This window comes from Lichenostomus cassidix, chromosome 26, assembly GCF_008360975.1.
Source record: "Lichenostomus cassidix isolate B80296 chromosome 26, HeHo_3.0, whole genome shotgun sequence".
Taxonomy (NCBI): domain Eukaryota; kingdom Metazoa; phylum Chordata; class Aves; order Passeriformes; family Meliphagidae; genus Lichenostomus; species Lichenostomus cassidix.
Genome location: NC_139506.1, coordinates 1,249,686 through 1,274,094, shown reverse-complemented (window position 1 = coordinate 1,274,094; position 24,409 = coordinate 1,249,686). Strand labels below are relative to the sequence as shown.

The 24,409-nt window shown below is 50.7% G+C and overlaps 1 protein-coding gene across 2 annotated transcripts in view; it reads left to right on the top strand.

The window, feature by feature from the left end:
- LGR6 (leucine rich repeat containing G protein-coupled receptor 6) overlaps positions 1-24,409 on the top strand; it is a 143,755-nt gene that overhangs the window by 47,739 nt on the left and 71,607 nt on the right. For both annotated transcript variants that reach the window (XM_085082960.1, XM_085082959.1), the window contains exons 2-3: positions 4,527-4,598; positions 15,993-16,064. In XM_085082960.1, coding sequence (XP_084939086.1) covers positions 4,527-4,598; positions 15,993-16,064 — 144 coding nt within the window. The remainder of the gene's footprint in view (positions 1-4,526; positions 4,599-15,992; positions 16,065-24,409) is intronic.

Sequence of the window (24,409 nt, the reverse complement as noted above, 5' to 3'; positions counted from 1 at the left end):
GATAAATGTTCAGAATTAGTTGGGGAAGGGGGGAAAGTTAAATCACACTAATTATAGCCATGATGGCTTTGGTGCAGTTCCATTTGAAAGCAGAGGTATTTTCAACACCTAATGCAAGAGGCATTAAAAGACACTGCTTCTTGGTAAGCAGGGTGATATGAGAGCAGAGTTTCAGTTTTGGGTGTAATGGAGCAGTTCACTCTACTGGCAGCATTCCAGACCAGAGCCATGAAGGATGATTTGACAGCAAAAGAATTCCTGCTTTTATTTGATATCTCGTTGAGAGGACAGACAGGCCAGTCATTGGGAAGGAGGAACAGGGGATCTCTGGGACACGAGAAGGATGGTTTGTCCCAGAGCACCACTGCTGTGTTGTGTCTGAACTCAAAGGCAAGAATCTGGACAGTTCCTCTGCAGGTCCTACACTGCAAACCTGGGTGAAGCTGCAGCATTTCTTCTCCTGCCTTTCGAATTTCTTTTAGTTTTTAGGGGACTTTAGGATTTTGGGACTTTGGGACTAGGGGACATATTCTTTGTCCACTTCTGTGCCTGCTATGCTACAGAGCTCACCTTTGTAATTCTTTCCTCAGTGCAAATGACAACATCCATACACAGATATGAGTGACCCAGCCTTGTTTGGCTTCCCTGCATGCTGGTCACTCAGAGAAAGCCCAGCTTGGACAGTCAGAGCCATTGACACAGCTGAGAAAGGTCAGACGAGTCCCTAACTCATCTGGTCCGTGAATCCCTATTCCTTCTGCAGGATGCTGCAGGAAAAAAAAAATCCAACAAGGTTCAAATACCATGGGTTCCTTTTAAATTAACTAAATGTGGCTGACTGAAGTAACCACCCCCAAACACCTGAGGAGATAAACAGCTTCTCTGATTGCTCTGACAGGAAGCATTTCCACCCTTGCATGTGCTGGGGATGTACATAACATAAGAAACCTTACTAAGAGGAAAAGCATGAGCTTGGGAAAACACAGCAACAAGTCAACAACATCTTTAAATGAGTAATAAGTCAAATATTTACTCCCACAACACTTCAGGCAAGAATCCTGTGCCTCAGCTTTCACACAAGCATGGACAGCCTGTGGAGAAACATCTCGTACTTTTGTGGCTAGAAAAATCACCAGGTCCAGGGCTGCGCTTGGGAAGTTTATTTCCAGCCCTTGGAGGAATTTGTTCTTCCTTCACACCATTTGTCCTTGCACATTCCACACTGTCCTCACACCACAGCCAGGCCAGGAGCTCCAGCACGCCAAGCCAGCTGTGATGTCCCCTGCTCTGGAGGAGCTGCTGGGAGGTCCCTGCAGGGTGTCACACTGGAGAGTTAATGACAAAGCTGAGTCCCAGGAACCTTTGCTGTTCATTAGCTGGCAGATCAGGCCAGGATTTGCACTTTTGGGGTCTGCTTTTCATGATTGTCAGTGTAGATATATTGCAACCGAGTCCTGCAGGACTGCAAACCACCAGAGTGCTCAAACAGCCAAAACATCAGCGAGTTTTAAATAGAATGACTCAAAATGTTTCCTATATAACAACCTTTAAAAGCCAGGCTGGGTTTTTCTTCACTCCCCAAAGAGATGGTGGGAAAGAGCATTTTGTCTCAGACCTGCCCATGGCCAGGAGCCCCAGGGCTGCAGGAGGATGAGAGGGAGGGGAGGAGGTGTTTAGAGAAAAGCCATGTGCTGTGGAACTGTGAGGCTGCCAGAGTGATGGGACAATGGTGTATCTCCTCTGCCTTTTGGAAGATTTCTTCAGAAACCAATGTATTTTGTGATTAAGGCAGGAGGAAAGAAGTGTCCAAGGCCAGGCTGGACAGGGCTTGGAGCAGCCTGGGATAGCAGAAGTTGTCTCTGCCCATGGCAGGAGGTGGAACGAGAAAAGCTTTGGTCCTTCCAGCCCTAACCATTCTGTCATTCTGTGATTCTAAATGATATTTGGCCTCCCATATCCTCAGCCCCCTACAGCCATGATGGCTGGGACTGATGCTGGGCTCTGCACATCCCTGCAGCCACCAACCCTGGGCTGTGACACAGGCACTGTCTCCATCGTGTCCCCATCATGTCCCCATCGTGTCCCCATCATGTCCCCATCACTGTCCCCATCATGTCCTCATCATGTCCTCATCATGTCCCTATCACATCCCCATCATGTCCCCATCGTGTCCCCATCACTGTCCCCATCATGTCCCCATCACACCCAGGCAGCACAGAAGGCATTTCCATAAGGCCTGGAAAGTGTCTCCTGCAGCAAGCAAGGAGTATTCCCTACACTGCCAGCAATTTAAGGAATATGCCTCACAGTTTTGAGTAAATCTTGGGTGTTTCAGATCTGTGTTTTCTTCCACAGTCTTTCATTTTACATTATTTCTCGTTATTTTCACATTGTTCCACAACATGTCAAAACATCAGACGGATTCATTACAACACAAACAGGAGACACTTTGATGTAGGAAAAAAAGATGTTTTAATGGGTGCTAAGTAGCAACTGCCCTTGGGGGTTTAAAAATAAAAATAGAAGCAGCACAAAATAATATTTTAACCCTTGTGTCCCAGGATCACCAAAATATAGAATGCAGCAGTGCACACAGAACAGTGCAGACAATCATTTTATTTTTGCATTCATCTTGAAAACAGAATTTTGAATTCTCATAGGTTTTTGGTGAATTCTCATAAGTTTTTCTACCACTTCTTTGGAGAAGAGAAAGTTATAAAGAAAAAAACTTTGCCAGGAGTATTTTTTAGAGGGCTGGGGTTTGTGTGTGGTTTTGTCACAGGACACCTCTCCAGAGAATATGCAAAAGCAGTTTCCAACCTTCCTAATGTCTCACCTGCCCCCACCAATGCCAAACAGAGCTGGTCACAACATGGTGGTTTGGGGTTTTCTTGTGGAAAGTGGTGCAAAATGCAGAAGCCCACACCCCTCAGGTGTTCTGCTCTTTACCAGCAAAACTCAGACTTTTTTTTTTACTGAGGAATACAAAGGCACTTCAGTAAATTATTCAATAAACGCGTTTTCCAGTGAAGCAATTTTCTGCCCAAAGCCCAAAGCCAGCAGAGATGCTTTGATATGATTTGTGACCTGTGGGGTCTCAGGTGTCCTGAGTAGATGGAGCAGCTCAGAGAGGTCCCTCTTGTATTGCTGGCTTCTCCTGAGGGACTGCAAACCATGCTTCTGTCCTTGTCCTTAGCACAAGCCACCTTCCTCCTTCCTTAGTCCAATGCCAGTGACACTGGGAGGACAGGGAATGTCCCTCCTTTGGCTCTCAAGTCTGTGAGATTTACAGAAGGAGAGAGTAAATTGCCTTAATTTTGTTGTTGTTTCTCCTCATTTTCCCACGACACCCATCAGCCTCTGCTATTTAGCCTAAGCTCCCAAAGCCAAGCTGTGCCCTGTCTGTGCACAGTGACAAAGAACAGCCCCTCCTGCCTCACACAGCACCCCAGATGACACTGCCCAGGATGGCTTTGCTCAGCCCCATCTATTCCCAGTGGTTTTAACCACATCAGCTTTGAATTCAGCCTCATCTTCCCTCTTAGTTTTAAAGGTCAATGCTCCCTTGCTCACCTGGGCACAGCCTGGTCGAGGTTGGGGTAAGCAGCATGCTTCTCTTCATGTGCAGCTGCTCATGAGGGCAGGATTGCAGCTATCAGCTATCAGACCTCAAGAATGGCCTTGGAGCCCAGAAATATCTTGTTTTTACCAAATAGCAGCTTGTGTATTGACTCAGTACAGACTTAGCTGCTCTCACACCCTCAGCTGAGGAGAGCTCTGCACAGGCAGCTCACAGTGACTCTGTAATGTGCAAAGGGTTTAAAACTCAGCCACCCTTGACCTTTTGACTACCAGCACAGCCTCCTCCAGCAGGATCTATTGCACCCTAAGCAGAGGAGATGAGACTTCAGCTGGAGATGGCACAGAGTGAGACAAGCACAATCAGCCAAGCACAATCCTTCCACCTCCTAACCTCAGTTTGTCACCCACAGAACCAACCTCTGCCCCTCCTTCCTGGTATTGCTCTCTAGTTTTTGCAGTGTAGAGAAAGCCAGTCCAGTGGGTTGTACCCCTTGTACTGCCATGGGTTGCTGTCTCCTCAAAAGCAGCTGTGTGTCCACTGGAAAAGCTCCCTGTGGGGGCTGGCATGACCATGGTGACAGAGATGCTCTCAGGCCCAAGGACATACTGTTCTATTCCAGTGCCACGGGGCTTCCTGTTCACTCTCCAAAAATTGTGAGACAGCAATTCTGCTCGGGCTGTTGGGAAATGTCCTAACTTGCTCCATAACTTGGAGAAGCTCAGGCAGACCACCCTGAAAGATCCAGCTCTCTCTGGCTACTCCTCTCCATCCCTCTGCAGGCAGAGCCTGGGCTGGGATCAGATGTTAATGTGGAAATGCTGTTTGCAGGGGCTTCTCAACCTCCCTGCTTAGCAGAGAGGGGACACAGAGCCTGGCACTGAGGTTTATTCTACGCAAACCACTGCATGACTGATCTGAAACCTCTGTCTTTCCTTCCTGCCAGAGACCTGAGCATGAACAACATCAGTGAGCTGCAGCCCAGCGCGCTCCGACACCTGCGCTTCCTGGAGGAGCTGTGAGTATGGACAGGGAATGCTTGGGGTGCTGGGGGGATGCTGAAAAGGCTCCTGTGGTGTTTGTCACAACCTCCAGTGCTGTCCCTGCAGCTGGATGGAAGGAGAATGCATGCTGGGACAGGGGTTGTTTGCTTCTCCTGCTTACGGTGACACTGAGGTCATCACCTTCAGGCTGAGATGATGCATGTGCCAAACGCCAAGGTGAAAGAGAACCTAATCTGTTCAAAAACCAACACTGGACCCTAATCTCCTGTTCTAAAACCAGCACTGTAGCCTGGAGCAGAGGCAGCAAACAGAGAGCTTCATTCACCCTCATGCAGGCAGGGCTCCCCTCACAGCCTCCTGCAGCCCAGAGACACATCAACCCCTGGGTGCTTTGCAGTTCAGATGGAAACTACCCGGGAAAACTGAAGTCCAGAAAGTTCACCCCAGGGGCTGAGATGTCCTCCCATGCACCAGTGTGCACTGAGGTCTGAGCAGACAGACAAAGCAGCAGTCTCAGTCCTGGGGATCAGCATGTGGCTGTGTGTCAGTGAAGGAGTGGCCCTGCTTCTGAAAGTGTGAAAATTACCCAGCAGCACAAGAAACCACTGGAATCCTTTGTGAGCCCCAAAAATGGGAGCCAAGGGGGCAGAATGTTGAGGTTGACCATTTCTGCATGAGTAAATTGCACCTGTATGGTCTTACTTCACTTGACCATGAGAAATACCTCCAGGTGTTATTCTCATACTGTTGGTACTTTCAACACAACAGCTTCTGCTGGAAAACACAGTTTCTTCAAAACACTGTTATTGCATTGCATGAAATACTAATATTAATGCTGCATTTGATGTGTGTTGTAAACTTACTGTGTTTATAACAGTTACTGCAACTTAATCTGCCTAAATGAAACACTTTCACTTCACTGAGTCAGATCTTGCCATCACCACAAGGCACAACACTGGCATTTCAAAAATGGTATTTTCCAAAATGTCAGAATCACAGACATCACCCTTACACCCTCACACCCTATGATGGTGGGGAGGCCCTGGCACAGGTTGCCAGAGAAGCTGTGGCTGCCCCTGGATCCCTGGAAGTGTCCAAGGCCAGGTTGGACAGGGCTTGGAGCAGCCTGGGATATTGTAAGGTGTCCTTGCACATGGCAGAGGGTGGGATGACATGAGCTTTAAGGCCCCTCCAAATCCAAATCATTGCATGATTCTATAATTTTATATTATAAATTCTTTTACTTCAAAGGGTCTTGTAACTGATCATCATCTATGTTAAATTCATCAGATTGTAAGGACCCCAGCCACCCAAGCCCCTCTCCCCAGCAGGCATTTCCAGGCCCAGAAGGAGGCATTCTTGATCCTGTTTTGGCTTTGGAGCCAGAGCTGCCCAGATTGTGGGTTCTTCACCACTTTGCATCCATCTTGCAGCCTTTCTCTTTTCCTTTAATCAACATCCATGTCAAAGTGTGGACACCCAACCCCTTCACTGGGGGTAGTCAGGCTTTTCACACACCCAGAGCAGTCTCTGCTGTGTACAATTAGCAGTTGTCTTGCTGCAAGCAAGCATGTCCTGATTATGTCATGTGCAAACAGAGCAGTCTCAACCAGCAATGAACAAATATTCATGGCTTCCAAAAGAGCCAGCTTCCCACAGCCAAAAATAATCATGAATGAAACAGGCAAAGAGGAAAAATTTAAAGAGGAAAATCTGAAAAAATAATTGGAAGTTGTTAGATAACATTTTACTAGAGGTTAAAAATGCCTTCTTTGGAAAGGATTAACGTCACAGGGGAAGAAATGCAAACTGCAGCATCATATATCTATGCATAGCAAAGTGTCTGCTTGAATTTGATAGCAGTAAGATAGTAATCCTATTTATGGAAATCAAGAAATTTGTATGAAATCAAGCAAGGATTTTATATATTGTGGGGAATTAAAAGTGATTCCTTCAACAACAGCTGGACAGGGACAGTTTGTGCAGCACTCATGGGGCTGTCATCGACCAGTAACACAACTTGCCTGGCATTTCCCCTGCTCTTTTCATTTATATCTTTACCAAATTTTCATCCCACAACATTACATCAGGACCATGACATTCAGGCTGGGATCACCCTCTGTGCCAGGACACGCATAAGGATCAAGCAAACAAATCCTGCTTGTTTAGACATCCTCAAGGGAAGTTTGTTCAGGTTTCACAGCTCAGATCTCTGCTGATTTCATTTACCTGGGACACATTCCCAGTGGCTGCCAGGGTGACACGTAGCACACGAGACCAAGTCCTTTGTCTTCATCCGCATGGCAGAACTGCGTGTGCTGGGACATGCCAAGTGAGGGAAGAGCAGAAACCCCTGCTGGGCAGTGAGGGACAGTTCACGTACCCCAAATGAAGGTATCCCAGTGTTGGTGTCTCCTGGGGAGGAGGAAGACCTGCCTGTCTGCCCTCCTGCCTTCCCCCCTCCAGGCAAGGAAGTGCTGACAATGGATTCTGCTGCAGCTCAGCCTTGCTGCAAGTGCCTGTCTCCAGTTAGATGGTAAAGCCTTCAGCAGGTTTCTCATCCCCAGAGATTTTGGGTGGCATTTTGGCCCCAGTCTGCCTCCTACACAGTATCACAGGGTCACAGAATATCCTGAGCTGGAAGAGACCCACAGGGATCATCAAGTCCAAGTCCCAGCCCTGCACAGCCTCATTCGCAAGAAATGGTCCCAAATGTGTTGTCCAAATGCTCTTTGATCTCTGTCAGGACTGGGGCTGTGAACAATTCCCTCCCCTGACACAACATCAGGCCAATCCCTCGGGTCCTGTCATTGGTCACAGAGAGAAGAGATCAGTGCCTGCCACTCGTCTTCCTCTCCAGGAAGAACAAGTGCCCTCAGCTGCTCCTCACACAGCTTCCCCTCAAGGCCCTTCACCATCTTGGTTGCCCTCCTTTGGATGATCTCTAATCATTTAATATCTACACTCTTATGTTCCCTATTATATGCTTGATAAACCAGGTGAGTAACAGGCTGGAGCAACTGAAGACTAAATTAATAAAATTCTGTTCAAGGTGAACAAAAACTGATGTTCCGGGGCTTTGGTCAACCCCAAAAATTTCTTTTAACCTGAGAGAGAGAAAACTGTTTCACCTTCAGGTTACTTCTTAACATTCACTCTTTTACTTTGGGTAAAGACCGAAAGGAAAATGGTATTTCAAATTGTATTTGCTTTATTACCAAGATGCCTTAAAAAAAGGTGTTTGAACCTTATGAAAAAATCAGAGGATCCTCAGCAAAAAATTCGCCAAATTCAACCCAGATTTTAAAGTCTCCTTTTCAAGATCCTATGATCTTATACAAACTCTTATATTTTAGGGATACTTTGACCTTGATCTAATGCCCAGAAACATCCCAGGAACTCCTGACACCCCTGGTCCTTGATATAACCCTTATCTTCTTCAGTAGTCATGTTCCTCTGGCTCCTCCTCATGAGTCTCTCCTCCTGCTCCCTCCCAGCAGCTGTGGAAGGTGTCCCTAGTGGAAACTAGGTGATCTTTAGGGTCTATTATAACCCCTCAACATTTATGATTCTCTGATTCTATCTTCTCTCTCATCAGTTTTAGCTCTCCCAGAGTACCATGGAGGAGAGCTGGTGTTTTACACATCTCCCAATTCCTCCTCTTTCTGTTCCTCTGTTTTAGCATCATCTCAGGCTCCTCATAGAAGTGAAGTTTGACAGAAGTCAGAGATCAGCTGCCCTCATGGCTGAGCTTGTGCTTGGAGCTGGGGTTCAGCTGAGGAAAAGGAATAATGGGAAGGGGGAAGACAGCTGCAAAAATGGGTGGATGAAGCACCATGGACAGTGAGGACAAATGTGCCTGGTTTCAGTGCTGTGGAGCACTGCAAATCCAGGCTGCTGGGTCCCCTTGAGCCCTGAGTACATTAGTCCTCTGCACACACCCACACTGGCTGGAGGAATGTGAGGAAAAACGAGAGCAGGGTGACACGAGAGGGTCCTGAGGACAGCAAAGCCATCACCCAAGCTAGGCTGTGTCCCACAGGACATTTCTGCATTGGCTCACCTCCCCTGCACACCAAAGGTGTCTCGCAAGGGATCGGAGCAGTGCTGTGGTTAGGGCACAGCTGAGGGCACAGGGACTGCTCCAGCTCACTCCCTGTGAGGTCTGGTCAAGGCCTCATGCGTCCAGCAATGAGAGCCTCAGGTGTGCCCTGCTAGTTGTTTGTTTTCACTGCAAGCTGCTCAGGAAGGTGTTGCAATTAATTCTCATGCTCAGGGGATGCCCAGAGAGCAGATTCTCCAGACTCAGCTGCCTTTGGAGAGGCGATGGCAGAGGGGCTGTTAGTGACCATGCACAGCCTGTCCCCCCTCTGTCCCCCCAGCCTCCAGCTCCAGACACAGGAGAGGCTGTGTGAGCAGACAGTCCCAGCCCAGGCACTCACCAGGCTTTCCCTCCAAAGAAAACCTGCAGAGATAGAGGTGTTCAAACCTGGGCCTCACACAGGCAGGGAGCAGCCCAGAGTTTAATATGTCTCCTCTTTGTTTCTTTCCTTTTTTTCCTTCTTCTTCTCTTTCTCTCTTTTTGGCAGCAGGAAGATTGTTTAAAGTTGCTAATAAATTCCAGTTAATGAAGCCTGAAAAGCCAGAGCTGGGAGCCAAGAGAAACAAGAGCAATCAGTACAGAAGGAATAGAAAGAGATCTTGAAAGCCGGCCTGGGAATAATAACATGTTGAAATGTGTTCGCCGGCAAGGGCTTTGTTACCGCGCTTTGAATCCAAGCACGAGCGCTCAGTGCCAAGAAGAGAAACTGCAGCCAAAGGCAGGTGTTCATTGCCATTCACCTCTTGCTTCGGGGCACAGCGGCAAGATCAGACCCCTTCCCAGCCACTGGCTCTTTCACCTGCCTCTCCTCGGGCCCCGCGGGCAGAGGGACTCACCGTCATGGGAGTGCCGGTGCGGCGCAGCAGCTCAGGACCCAATGTGGCCTTCCCTGCAGGGCTGGGGGACCAGGAAACAGCATGAAAGCAAAACGAAATAAAATGCAGGCATGTATGCTGGGAATGTGAGTGCAGCAGCCTTCTTCTCCCTTGCACCTGTGAGGGAACCCCCTTCCCATTCGGGTCCAGGGAGCAGTGGAGCCATCACAGCTTCTGGAGCACCAGCGCTGCTCCTGTGTCCCACTGCCTGCTGTCCTCTGTCCCCCTGTCCTCAAATCAGCTCCCTGGCAGCACCTTTGGGGGGTTGGCCAGCACAGGGTCTCTCTCCAAGGCAATGTCACTCTTGTAGGAGGCAGCACTGCCGTGGTGCTGGCTGTGGGGCACAACTCCTTTGGGAGTGACAGCTCTCCTGTGGAAGGGGTGCTGGCATTTCTGGGCAATGCTCACCTGTGCTGGCACTGTGGTGAGAAGCCATTCCCAGAGCAGTGCAGGAACATGGCTGGAGTAGGATAGTCCTGAGACAGCAGCTTTGATGGGTTTCCATGACACAGCAGGCTGGAGAGGTCTTTTATGGAGACATAAATGCTTGTAGGGCCATGACCTTGCTTTGCCATGCTGAGATTTGGAGGCAGAATCACTGCTCCCTTGGTAGTCACCTTGCCTGGCACAACTCTTCATTTCCAGGTGGCCTAAGAGCTAACAACCCAAAAGAGCTGCAGCTCTGAATTCTTGGGCTCTGTGGTTCCCCCAGGATTCTCCACAGCTCCTGTGCAGAGAAGGCACCAGGGTACAAGTTGTTGACAACAAGGACACTAGCTCTGGTTCATCCAGGGCTTTCTATCCCCCTGGCTGGCACCAATCCTTGACAGAGGATGGTACTGCTTATCAGTTCAGTGGGTGAACAAAAGCACAGAGAGAGTTAAAGGATAATTCCCCTGATGAAGCATTCCAAAAGTCATCTCTATGCATGGCTAGCACTGGTCATCCCTGTCCTTACCACTGGCTAAGGTGCAGGTGAGGACAAGAGAGAAGAGCTTCTAAGAGGTTTTCTATCATGAGCATTGACCAATGAGGCCAAGTTCTTGCAGCTGTCCAAATAAAATTCAACACGCTTTGAAAATTTAGAGATTTGCATTCTATTTCTACTCCATTTAGACTGGGGAGAGTGTTCAGCAACTGAAAAATCCTTACTAGTTGAGATAGCTGGCCCAAACTTTCCTGCAAACTGCTTTCCATACGACTAACTCTGTCCTGGGGAACCCCAACTGGGGGCACCAAAAGTAGAATCAGAAGTCAAAACTGCTCTGAAGGTTTGGAGGGAACAAACTGAAAACCTGTGGAGTTTATAACACAAAGAGATGGAGTGAGGGTGTTCAGTGTCCTGTTCTTTAAGGAGCTGTGTCTTACTAATCTTACTTGGCAAATGAATCCAAACTGGCTTGCAGATGAACATTCATGTGGGTTGAAAACTGGCTTGAGGACCATAAACAAAAGAACAAATGCGATCAATCTATCGAGTTGGAACAGGCATTCGAGGGGGTACAGCGAGCAGAGCTGGAAACAGGCACAGTCTTCTCCTCAGGGATGGAGTGAGACAGCAAAGACCACATTAGAGGCATCTTCAGGAGATACCAGACTAGGACCAGCTGCAGATTCCTGTGTGAGAAGAAAGAGTCCAGGCCTGGCCCTTTCCTCAAATGTACCATGTTTTCACTTGTTGACTTAATTGGCTTCATTCCTGTTTCGCACCAGCGCAAGAACAAACTCAGGCACGACACGGGGCCCGTGGTCCCCTGTGTGCCATGGGGAAGGCCCAGGCTTGGCGTGATGACACTGGTTAGGCAGGAGCATGGAGTGTCTGGGCACACCGCCCTGAGAGGGTGAGTGCTTGAGAAACCAAGTGGAGCAGGAGATCAAAGGGGCGGCCGACACGCTCAATAAAAGTCTGGCAAGGGGAAAATTTCGCTGGGATATGGACACACATGTTTGTCCTGTCCTGCCAATGGGCAATGTTCCTGCCTCCTAATGTGAGTGATAAGAGCATCACCGAGCTGCCTGAGCACCTGACATGAGCGATCTTGCCCAGCACAGCCTTCGGGCGTGCCATGGAAGTTGTAGCATGACCAAGAAGCCCAAGATACAGGAGGGTTGAGCCTGTGGTAACTGAACAGCAGCAACCATGAGGTGGTAAACCATGAGTTTGTTCCAACTTGGAGTGTATTGGGAATGCAGATCAAAGCCTGGAGGAATGTTCCCAGAAATCACGGGAGTGGTGGAAGAGGGGGGGGAGCAGAATCTAAAATCCACCACGAGCTTTCTGAAGCAAGCCAGCTGTACCCAGCTGCCACCCTCCCCTTCTACCTTCTCTCCCTACCCCTTCTCTCCTTCTTCTATCAATCACTTTAAATCCAGAGCTTCCTCTTTCTCCCAACCCTGTGTCACAGTGTAAACTTCAGGACAGCAGGACATCCACTGAATCAAGTCTATCCTAAAAAGAGCCCTGAGCAGGTCTAGAGCTCAGCTGAAGTGCTGTGGATGAGAAATTCAGCCCTGCAAGAACAGCTCCTCTTCCCTATGCTTGGGGCAAAGGCAGTGCCTCTCTGTCCTTCTTGCTGGGGTTATTTGCTTCAGTCTCCTCCACAGAAGGAGTGAATTAAGAGCTGTCTCAGGGGATGTCACACTGGCAGCATCACTTCAAATGTTATTGTTCCATTTTAAAAAGAAAGGAAGGAACCATTTCACTGTATTTCCTGTGGGATCTGAATTCTGCAGATATATTCAATGGATGTCTGTCTGCCAGGCAGAGGAATTTCTGGAGAGTTTGAGTGAGAGGGACAGAGGGAACCAAGCACTTGGAAGACTGCCGAGTGACCATGGGCAGAGGAAGGGTCACACACAGGAAGAGTTTTATGTTTTGGGTCTCTTACATAAACTGGCACAGGAGTTAAAAGCAAGGAACCAAAGGATGGGCAGGGAGATGCTCCAAGAACTGGAGCTCCTCTGCCCTGGAGCCAGGCTGGGAGAGCTGGGGGTGTTCAGCCTGGAAAAGGCTCCAGGGAGAACTTAGAGCTCCTTCCAATGCCTAAAGGGACTCCAAGAGAGCTGGAGAGGGACTTTGGACAAGGGCCTGGAGTGAAGGAGAAGGGGGAATGGCTTCCCATCGACAGAGGGCAGAGATAGATGGGATATTGGGAAGAAATTTTCCCCTGTGAGGATGGGGAGGCCAGAGAAGCTGTGGCTGCCCCATCCCTGGAAGTGTCCAAGGCCAGGTTGGACAGGGCTTGGAGCAGCCTGGGACAGTGGAATGTGTCCCTGCCCATGGCAGGAGGTGCAATGAGATGAGCTTTAAAGTCCCTTCCAACCCAAACCATTCTGTCATTCTCTGATATCTTTCCAGTTGCCACCCTTCCTGCTTGACAGGACATCCCAAAAGATTTACTCATTCCTGATCTGCTCTTGGATAGATGGGACAGCAGCGCTCCTTTACCTGGAACACTTGGCTACCAGTCCCAGCATCCTGCAGCCCCTGTCCTGGAAGGTCTAGCAAACCTCCAAACCCCACACCTCCAGACCCTGTGTGCATGTCCCAGCCACACACCCCTCTGGGAAAGTGAAAACTCAGCCTGTGTGCACAAACACAGACACATCCCCCCTCCCAGTCCCTCCATACAAGTGAGCAGAGCCCATCTTGGACCCAAGTGACACTGTCAATTGCCTTGAGAGGTGAGTTCAGAGAAGTGGTTGTGGTTGGTGCCTCGATTTGTGCCTTGCTCCTGGCTTGGCATGGACCTCTAGCCTTGGGGAGAAGAGCTGGGCTGCCTTGGCAGCAGGGAGGAAGTGAGGAGAGAGTGAGGAGCCAGAGGGCAGGGGTGACAGGGACAGTGCCAGTGCAACATGGCAAGGACAGAATCAGCAGCAACAGTGAGGCATGATGCCTTATCTAGGGCTGGGGGGTGCTTTGGACCTCTAAATTCACCTGAGACAGCACCCAGTGAAATCAGGGCATCTTCTACAGAGTTATTGTTCTCCTTTATGTTCTGTATCACCCGCAGTGCTGAGATGCCACCAGCTGGCTCTGCACATATCCCAGCAGCATCTGGGGCTCCCTGCCACCCTGCTCTGAGGCCATGCAAGCCTCACATTCCTCTCCTGATAATCCTGGAGGTCCCAGTTCCATGTAGGGACCTGGCAAACACTCAAACACACCCAGGAAAGTGAGCAGAGAGGCGCGGAGCTGCCAGGAAAGAAGCCGAGAGGCACATTTAGCCCGGAGTGCGTGTAGGCTGCTGGCAGGGAGGCTGGGGCAACCCGGAGCTCCGGGGAGCTGAGGACAGACAGGCAGGCAGGAGGATGCGGGGAGCAGGCTGAGGATGCCGTGCAGGAACACCTCCCCTCCAGGCGAGCACTCCAGCCTCCCGGACAACACTCCCTCCCATGTGGAAATCAGCAATCAAAAGGAGCAATTACCCCAAATCACAGCCCCCAAGTGACAAATAGCCCAGCCTGGCAGGCAGGCAGCTCATGTGCTGCGAGAGGCAGGTTACAACCTGCTCACACACATTAAAGAGACGACCCTGTGCTGTTTATGCTGTCAGAGGCCTAATTATGGGAGCAATTTTCTCCGGATTCCCGAGGGGAGAGACAGAGAGGGAGAGCAGTCGGGCACCCACTCAGGGCTGCTGTGCCACGGGGGAGAGTGGCTGCCCAGAGCAGCTCAGTCCCCTCCTGACCTCTGCAGAGCTCTGCACTCTGCTTCTGTCACCGAAACTGCGGGAGAAACAAGAGCCCTCCAAGAACATTTTAATGTTAGAGAGTCAAGGCATTGCTTTATTATCTGGCCAGGATGTTGTTCTGGCTAGAATGTACCACAGAAATCATCTCATTTACACACAGCCCCAGTGTGCAGGGAGAATCGTTCCATGACACATGACTTTTACTCGATTCTTCAGATATTTTATACAGTAAAAATACATAGAAAAGTATTGGGTCAGTGTTCATTGGTCCAAAGTTGAGCAAACCCCCAATATTCAGTTTCTCATTGGATCTGAATCTCCTCACCTCTGGTGTTAATTACATTTTTCATTCTTCAATTTTCCTATCAGTTCCTCCTGGACCAGATGTCTTCACCCCTGCTGGAGGTGGTGTCTGGGGTAGATGTTTGGTAGACAGTCACTGATGTCCTGCTGATGTTCTGTGGATAGCTCTTTATCTTTGGGTTACCCACCAGATCTCACCTGGTTGAACAATGCCCTGGAAAGAAACCTAAAATTCCTTTTCCTGGGGTAAAGACAAACAGAACCCTTTGACTAAAGTTATATAAAATTTTTGAACTAGTATATTTTCCAACACTTTCAGCCAGGATTGCATGGCTCAGCCTCCCCCCCTGTCTCCTTCCCAGACAAAATGCCTAAAAGGAAACAAACTTCGTCAAAGTTTAATGAATACCTTTGCCAGTGCCTGTGCCCAACCTCTTGGGCCTGGTTTGGACATTCTGTGGGAGTGAAGATGAGCCTGGTCACAAATTACGTTCACTATCTCTGTTTTGGAGATGCAAGAGTCTACTCCAAGTCGACAAGTTTCTTGCCCAAATTTAGTAGAAATTTAGGGTCCTTATCAGGTTGTTCAACCTGTCTTTATGATTTCTGGCTGATGAGTGCTGGAACTTGGTCCATGTTTGTCCTCATGAGCAAAACAGGAGGAGAAGGAGAAAATTCACCTCTCCTCTAGATCAAGCCTAGATTCAGGAGTCCTGGACTTCACTGCTGGCTCCACCACATGCCCTCACCCTAGTCCTGATGATAACAGTGATGTAGTTTCTAATGTCAGTGAAAATTGCAAATTCCCCAGCCTGCTCTGGGTCTTGTAAAATTTGAGTTCTAAGATCAGGTGATGCTCTACAATGGCAAATCCCATGGCTTTCCTTTAAAAAAATCTTTCAGTAACTTCTGAATGTTGTCCCCTGCTCTTTGCTCTATGTCCCAGATATGTCCCATTTTCCAGAGTGATGCTGCTCTTTGCTTTGTCTTCGTCTCCCATCCTTTCACCATCATTCATCAGCCAGGATTTAGGGACCATGCATGAGCAGAATTAGCTCTCCCCTGCTCCTCTGTCTCTGCCAGGGCCTGGTGTAGAGCAGGGTCTGTGGGCTGGGCACTGCTGGGCTGTCATTTCTGTGGAATCAGGACCTCTGTGTGTATCCAGGAAATGGCTTGAAGCCATGAGCTGTCTCTGGGTGCTGAAAATGCTGGATTCAGGTCTGGCAGGAGTTATGAATTTCTTTGCCTGTTTCCCAGGCTGTGTGAGGGGATGATGAGCAGAGGCTGCCTGAGCTCAGGGCTGTGGCTCAGCTTGCAGGTGCTGCAGCCTCCTCTCAGGACAGTGGCAGCAGGGACGAGCTGTTAAGCCTCTGCAGACAAGGAACTGTCATCACAAGGATGCTGACACATTGCTGGCTCTTCTTTTCACTGCAGACGCCTCTCTGGAAACCAGATCTCCAGAATCCCTGGGGAAGCTTTCTCTGGCCTCTACAGCCTGAAGATTCTGTAAGTAACGTGCTCCTCTTTGCAGAGCAATCCCTGTCCCTGCCTCCCCCAGCCCCTGGCACTGGCCATGGGACTTGCAGCCATCCCGAGGGGATGCAAAGCTGCAAGGAACTGTGAGGTCAGATGTTAAACCCCCACTGGCCAGCATGCCTGTGGTGACTGGGAAGCTGTGTCCCACCCCACAGGCCATGAGCAGGTCCCCCAAGGCATGGTGTGACAATGTGCCCCAGGAGGATCTGCAGAGGTTCACATTCTGTATCAAGCTCACCAAACACCCAAACGTGGTATCCCCCAGATGTGGTGTCCAGAGCCCAAACTGCCCCCTATCTGCTCTACTGTCATGTTGGGGCTGAGTTGGAGCAACTCGAAGCTCCAGGCAGCTGCTGGGTAAAGAGCTTGTGCTCTGCCCAGCTCAGTCTGTCCTCACCACAAACCTCTGCAAGGCCCTGGAGTGACCTGGGAAAGGTGGGATCCCTGGACAGTGTGACCCCAGGGATCCCAGCCTTCCCCCAGGGGTGATGGAGGCAGCTGGAACCAGGAGCACTGCAGCCATGGGGCCATCCTAGGATCTGCTAACCCTGCTTAATAAAGGTCACTGCAGGCAGGCCACCCACCTGTGCTGTCCAGTGAGGAAGGTCTTAAGTGACAAAGTTCCTCTGGAAACTTTGGAAACCATGCTCAGCTGAGCTGGCTCTGCTGTGGCACCTACAGTCACACCTTCCCACAGGCCACAGTGTCTCACTGCCCGTGGAGTCACACTTTGTGTATCCATGGGACAGTCCCACAGGGTCTGTGCAGGATGCTGAGGTGGGAGTCCCTTTCTCCCTTTCAGGAACCATCTTAAAAATCTTCTGCAATAAACATTTCATCCCCAAGGGGATGTTTTGAACTCAGCCACAATGTGAAATTGTTGTAGCTGGTCCAGTTTATGCAGAGCGAGCAGGTACGAACCTGCTCCCAGGATTAGAGAGTATAAGGCTGTTTACTACGTCTTCTGAAGATGTAAAGTATGAATCCTGCCCTAAATCTCAGGGCTTAGAGATTTATCCATCCCCTGCATTAGGCAACAAATCAAAGGAACTGAGGAAAAACCGCAGCTCTCCCACCCAATTTCAACAAGAGGAACCTTCAACTCTGGGGACGCGGGAGCTTTTAAAGGTGCTTTTGATCAATTCTATTTGTGTCAGGCCCAGGGAAGGACTAATGCAGCGTTACCAGAGCCATGCCTGCCTTCCAGAGCCCACAGCTGTGGGAGGAAGAGAAGAGTGTGCTCTGCCCTCCTGGCTTGGGATACAGGCTCACTGACAGCCACAGCAGCACCAGCAGGGACACACTCACCAGGGACCCCAGAGGAAGGAGAGGCTTGAAGGATCAGGCCATTTCCATCTGGGAAATGGTTGCATGGGAAGCTCACTCCAGGCTGTCCTGTGAGAGCCAGAGTTGGTGTCCTCATGCTGCAGGATGAGCTGCTTTGCCCTCAGCCAGACTGTGCCCAGTGACACAGCGGGGCACGTGGACTGTCATGACCCTCTGGCTGCAGCTCTGCCTGAAACTAAACCGTATGCCTGCTTAGGGACATGGTTTAATGGGACTCAGTGATCTTAGAGGGCTTTTCCAACCTTAATGATCCTGTTATTCTCTGGCACTGACACCCCAACCTTTCCCATGGGGGGATGTGGAGCACTAGCCCAGCCACAAGGTCAGGGGAGGAAGGTGGATGCTCCCAGTCACTGCCATGGACCTCTTATTTAACAAAGTTCCTACTTCCTAAAAGGAAGACCCCATGTGACTGGGGGCACATGGGGTCTGATAGTACTTGGAAAGTTCACTTTCCAAAGACTCTGATGGTTTTCCTGGCCTGCCTGCAGTGGTCTGTTGTGCTGCCATGTACTGTAGGAGATGCTCTGATTGCTTTCTGTGGTGTTTCTGTGGGCTCCACTAAGGTGAAGTCTTTGGGGCAATGCAGTAGCAGATCCCTGCACCCTCCAGGAAAAGCAGTCATTCAGCCCCATCTATTCCTCTGTCACTGTGAGAGTGAGGGCAGCAGTGAGGGACATGGTGGAGATAGACTGGTCCTGGCAATTGCTGGAACAGGTTTAGAAATGTTGCCAGGACAGATCTTAGGAGCACTGAGCTTAATCACATTGGAAGGGCTCTTGGCAAGGGTGAGGACTCTCACTCATTTTCTCTACTACTAAGAAAAGACTGAGGAAAACCACAAGATACTGAAGAAGGCAGGTGAAGGCCACCATGTGTTTCCTTCAGGTTGGGATTAAGGTCCCTCAGGTCACTGCAGCAGTGACCTGGCTGGGGCTGATGACTCTGCAACAGCTCAGCAGGATCTGCTCCATCTCTTCAGGAATCAGATGGAACAAGTGTATTCCCTCAGAGTCTGGTTGTGACCAGGGGTGGAGATCAGAGTCTGGAGAGAGATCATGGGGCGGGCTTACCCTGCTCCTTGTGTCCTGGGACTGACCAAAAGCCACATCTTGCCTTTGCTGCACTTCTCTGTACCCCATCTAAGCTTGCCATGGGCCAGAACCCACTGCTGAGCCAGTTCCTCCAAGACCTCCATGTATTCTGGAACTCTGAGACTGAGAAGATAAATTTTAACCCAAAAGACTAGGAGGAAATTTGGGCTACTGGTGAACTGCAGTGATTTATTGGATGCTGTTGCTGTGGCTAGTGTGGGCATTAGGGAGATAAGGCTGTAACCAGCTGTACACTGGTGTGAACTGGTGTGCCTTGTGCAGGATACAGAAGTGAGCTGGGTAACTGGGGAGCACCAGCTTGGCCCCAGATATGTCCATGTCCTATGCACTGGGAGAGGACAGCATTTCGTGGGACATGAGGTGCTCACTGTGCTGCTCCTCATCCAATCCAAACTCTGGATCCCTTAGGGCTGCTGTAACCATTCCCACAGGCTTGTGCTTTTCTTTGCACTCCAGTCTCCACCAAAAACACACAGATACTGAACAGGGTGTCTGGAGAAGGCAATCTGAAGACCCCATGAGAGAGGAAACATCAGAGGGATGATGGCATGTCAGGTATTAAAAGACAGGAGCATGGAGGAAAGTCCTGTCTCCTCACTTTAGGCAGAGGCATTGAGTTTATACTTAACCATTCTGGCTCTGCTGAAAATCAAGACAGAAGAGGATTCAGAGAGGGCAAGTCTGTTTCCAGGCTTTAGACTGAGCTTCCCTGGGGATGCTGGCCAGCAAGGTGCTGCTGGGCTGGTGGCACTGAGACACCACCTGGGATGCTGCTGCTCCTCTTGGTGCTGGGCAAGCTTTGGCCAAGGCCACACTGTCTCACCAGCCCTGCCCTGCAGGACATGGGGCAGCACCAGAGCAGCCACATGGCAATAGGAGAAGGATGAGGAAATGTCAAACCCTCACCTGTGGGGAACCTAGAACAGAAATTACAGGGCTGGTAGAAGAGTGGGATGGATGTGGCTCCCCTGCCCTGTCCTCCTCCTGCAGCTCCTGGGCACAGCTGCTCCCTGGGCAGCACAAGAGGCCCCAGGGGCACTCTGAGCCTCTGGTACTCTGACAATCACACATCCCTGCCCCACCAGCTCCTCTGCTGTACCTCACTCACACCACCCTGCCCCTCTCATTCCCCCCTTCCCTTCCCTTCCTGGCTGATCTCCCTTCCTGCTCACTGTGCTCACAGCTCAAGTGACCACCAAGCACCAGGAGCTGCCTCACTGCTGCACCCAGAGCTTGTTCCCATGGGGGACACACTGCAAGGCTGCTGGGACCCTCTGAGATGAGTGTCACCCACACAGGACATGTGGCTGCTGGCAATGTGCCCTGGCAAGTCCATAATCAGGGACTCTGGCTCTCCTTCCATGCTGTGCAAGGGGAGTGAAAGCCCCAGGGTGGATCCTGTGGGTGTTCTCTGCAGCCCCCTGGGATGGGAAACCTCATCCAGGTGGGCAGCTGTCCCACCAGGCCCAGCACAACCTCTGGGGCTCCTGCTCCTGCATATGGATTTGTTTCTGCAGCCAAGGTGTGCTGGGGAGATAAAACACTGTCCTGCAGCCCGGTGAGGAGGATTGGGGCTCTGGTGATGAACTAAATGATCAATGAGGTCACTTAACCTGGAGGAGAGGGGAATGAGGATGGACACAAATATTCAAAGACAGGCTGCTGCTGCCATAAGTAAGGAAATACATATTCTCCATACATGAAGACAAGGAATAGCAGGTTTTGGAGTAAATGGCAACTGGGATATTCAGGACACATTGTGTTTATAGATGTGGATGCTCTGTCACAGGTTGGCTGAGGTGTGACAGGTGACAGGCATGGCTGTAGTTGGGAATGGCTGCCCCAAACCTGTGGGTATTCAGGAGCTGACCCACAGCAGGATCAGAGATATTATGTCTGGTGACAGGGGTGTCCCCTGAGGAGTCAGGCTGGTATCTGGGGATGGAAACAATTTTCCTAGTTTAATTTTTGTGTGCTAGAGCCCTAGGGCTAATTGCAATCATGTGCAGGTCCACAAGTAAACTCTCACATGCTTCTTGGGTTGTCAAGGGGCCTGGTGCTTTCCCAGTCTTTCCAGAGAATTAGTTTATGTTTAAGAAAGGATGGGAAACACCCTGGGAATTCCTCCACAAACCCACCTGTGCAGACGGTCCTCTCCCTGCCCTCGGAGTGAATCCCAGAGGTACTGGAACCTGGACCAGATTCTTGGCTCTGCCTCCTCTGGCTGCTTCACTGCACAAAAACCACCTGGAAAGTGGCCATGAAGATAGGCCTGTGCAGAAACCATGCAGGGGTACACCCAGGGAAGCAGGTGTGAGGAGATTTGGAAGAGAGCAGGGGAAGAGCCAAGCTGCCCCACTCCAGCAAAACATCATGCCACGGGGGAATATGCTGAGATCTTCATGCACGGAGCCTGGAGCCAGCCAAGGGTGAGGGGATGTGGCCTCCTCAGCCCCTCCATCCCTTTGCAAGGAGATTTTGGGAGTGCACCACTCCCGGGGCTCTGCTCTGCATCACAGCCCACCCACATCCTCCCCATGGAGGCTGATGCTCCTCAGTGAATGCTTCATTGCCAGGATCATTGGAAGCCAGCTCCATAGGCTGTTTTGGCCCCTTTGCAAGCTCCTTCCCTTGCAAAATTAACTCCTCAGTCCGTGTTCTCCCAGCCTTGGAGCTTTCCAGGGTGGCAGAATATGCTGCTTAATCAGAGTATCTGGAAAACTGGAAACTTGTCCATCCTTCCAGACTTCCTCATGATCTGCCTGGATGCCTCTCACCTCTGAGTGTCCTGGCTGGAACTCCTGCTTCAGCCAGGAAGCATCCATCCCAGGTGGACATGGGGCTGACTTGTGCTGCCACAGCTCCACAGGACATCCCACCCTTGCACAGGTATCCCTCACCAGGACTGCCCCTCCTCTGACTCCTGGCTGAACATGCTGCAGCAACAGCACTGCTTACTAGCCAAGAAGGAATCCCACAGCAAATTCCACAGGGAAAGACTCCAAGTGCAACCACAACCTCACCCCGAAACACGGAGGGCAAAATGCCTGGGTGCATCCTTTTGGCTGCAGACCCTGCACCCACAGCAGGCCCACCCTGCCACTCCATTTCTCAGCAAGCCCCGACCAGCCTGGGTGACTGTGCAGACCCTGTGCTGCCCAACCTGCCTGCCCAGCCTGGGTGTGAGCACTGCCCAGCACTGTTCAGCACTGCCCTGCACTGCCCATCCCTGCCCAGCACTGCCCTGCACTGCCCTGCACAGCCCTGCACTGCCCAGCACTGCCCATCCCTGCCCAGCACTGCCCAGCAATGCCCAACACTGCCCAGCACTGCCCTGCAATGCCCAGCACTGCCCTGCACTGCCCTGCAATGCCCAGCACTGCTCAGCACTGCCCTGCAATGCCCAGCACTGCTCAGCACTGCCCTGCACAAGCAGTGTTTACTCAGCACTGCCTGAATCTCTCCCACCCCACGCTGCCCCAGCGCTGCCCATTGCTCATGTCCATCAACAGGTAGGCTGGACAGAGTGGCCTTGTTCAGCAGTGCCATGTCCCCTGGATGGACCCTACCCTACCCAATGGCCACCTCACCAGTCCCTCCTCTCCTCCTGGAGTGACCACAGCACCTCCTGTGGTCCAGGGCAGGTGCTGACTCGCCTGGCGTGTGAACACACATCAAAAAACAGCACCAAAAAAGTCCCGTTGCCCCAGGACAGCAGGTTTGGAGGTGGCTTGGGACACTTCAGAAATCCCCAGACAGACCCTACCTCTTGGACAGCTCTGAGCCTGTGCAGAACAGAAATGGCTTTCAGACAAAGGGAATGGTGTGGCACATCCAAGAGACGCTCCCATTGGGAGGGAAGAGGAACGTGCAGAGGTTGGAATGTCTTTAATCCCCATGCATGGGCTCCAGGCACAGTTGCCTCCAGCAATAACAGCCCTTTGACTGTGCTGGCTGAGTCACTTCAGCCTCCCAGGATGGGGACATTTTATCATGCACAGGCCTGTACCTCTGAGGGCTGTATGTCTGCTGAGACTCTCTTGTGCAAGGATCCTGGTGTGATGGGACCTGATCCCAACATTTTTCTGGTCGTTCAGGCGTGGTCCCTGCCAACAAACAATCCTCCTACTTCTGAAAATGAAACCCGACCTCTGAGGAGTTGTGATTTGTTCTGGTTCCAGTCAGACTGCTGTGGGTAGCAGGTGGTGTGTCCATGTCTGCCAGCATCTGCATCCCTGATATCACCTCAACAGTGCCAAGCAAGGTGACAGTGCTTCCTCTACACCTGAGTTGGAGTCCTTTTGTCTGAACAGTCTTTGCTTGTCATGTTCATCAGTGTCCTCAACTTGTCCAGAAGTTGGCTCATCAACCAGCATGGTCATGGAATCACAGAATGGTTTGGACTCAAAGGAAGCTTGAGGACTATCTTGTTCCACCCCCACCTTCCACTATCCCAGGTTGCTCCAAGCCCTGAACCTGGCCTTGAACACTTCCAGGGATGAGGCAGCCACAGCTTCTATGGGTACCCTGTGCCAGGGCCTCCCCACCCTGAGGGGGTCCTGTGGGACTTTCCTGCTTGAACACAGAAAATTAGACTCAGCAACTGAGAAATATCAACCAGAGTGGGATTGCTCCACAGGCACAAGAATTTAAGCTCTAAGGTTGTCTGCAGGCTGCTGTGAAGCAGCACCTTGCTGTAGGAAAGCCAATGAAATCCAGGGATTTTGTTTGAATTGAAGGCAGGAGTTGATGGAGAAGCAGGAACAGACAGATGCTGACAGACAAAGGCTGAGAGATCTCCGGGTTGCTATGATCTTGTGGACTGAGGTGAAGCTTCTGTGCCTCAGGCTGTCACCCTGCAGCAGACCTGGGATCCACACAGATCCCTGCACCATCATCCCTGCTCACACCCTGGAAAGCAGCTTCCTGTCCTGGAGGAGCATGAATGCAGGGAGGGGACATTGTCTGCCCAAGGCTTTTAGGGCCACGAAGTCAGGAGATGACAGGTGACTGGTTTGCAGAGTTGTTCCCTCTTTGCAATGCAGTTGACACAAATGGTGCAGTGACCTCTAAAAGCAGAAGGTATTAGCTATCCTTGGAGATGGCCTGGAGCCCAGGACTCCTGCTGCTGGTGCTCTCCTCAGTCAGTGACAGCATTGTCCTCCCCCATCCTACACAAGAGCAGCATCCCTACGGGCAAAATGCCACAGCTTAGACAGAGAGGGACCCCACAGCCCTGTCCCAGCTCTCCAGGTGCCCTGCTGTCCTCTGGACCTTTTTGCCACCCTCCTGCTGTAGCACTGCCAGGGCACCCTGCTATGGAGCAGCCCCAGGACCCAGATGGCACAGCAAGGAGATGTGATCCTGCTGGTGTGTAGGGGTCTGTCTGGCATCATCCCCCAGGTTTTCATACAATTATTTAAGCTCTTCCTAAAGTCTTGTTGTATGTTGTTTAGGAAAAAAAATAATGTGCAAGGTTGGTTTAACATTATGTGCAAGGATTGCCTGAGCAGGGCCTGATGGGGGTTGTCCTTAATATCAGACTGTAAGAAAATCCATCCTGGGACATCCAGTGATAAATGCAGCATGGCTTCTCCTGCTCAAACCTGAGCTCACTGTGAGCAAAGCTGGAGCTTTCCTGAGCTTGAGGCTGAATGAAGAACTTCTTGTTTAATACCAGGGTGGCCCCGACCCTAGAAAATTATCTAACTGTTTGGAACTGGTTTTTGGCCTCTCTGTGTCATACTCTGATGATGAGTTATTGGATTAATTATGTGCAATGTGAAGAAGCACTGGTTCTTGTCCCAGTCTCAGCATCTGAAAAGTTCTCTAGCTGCCCTGCTGCTGTGAAAA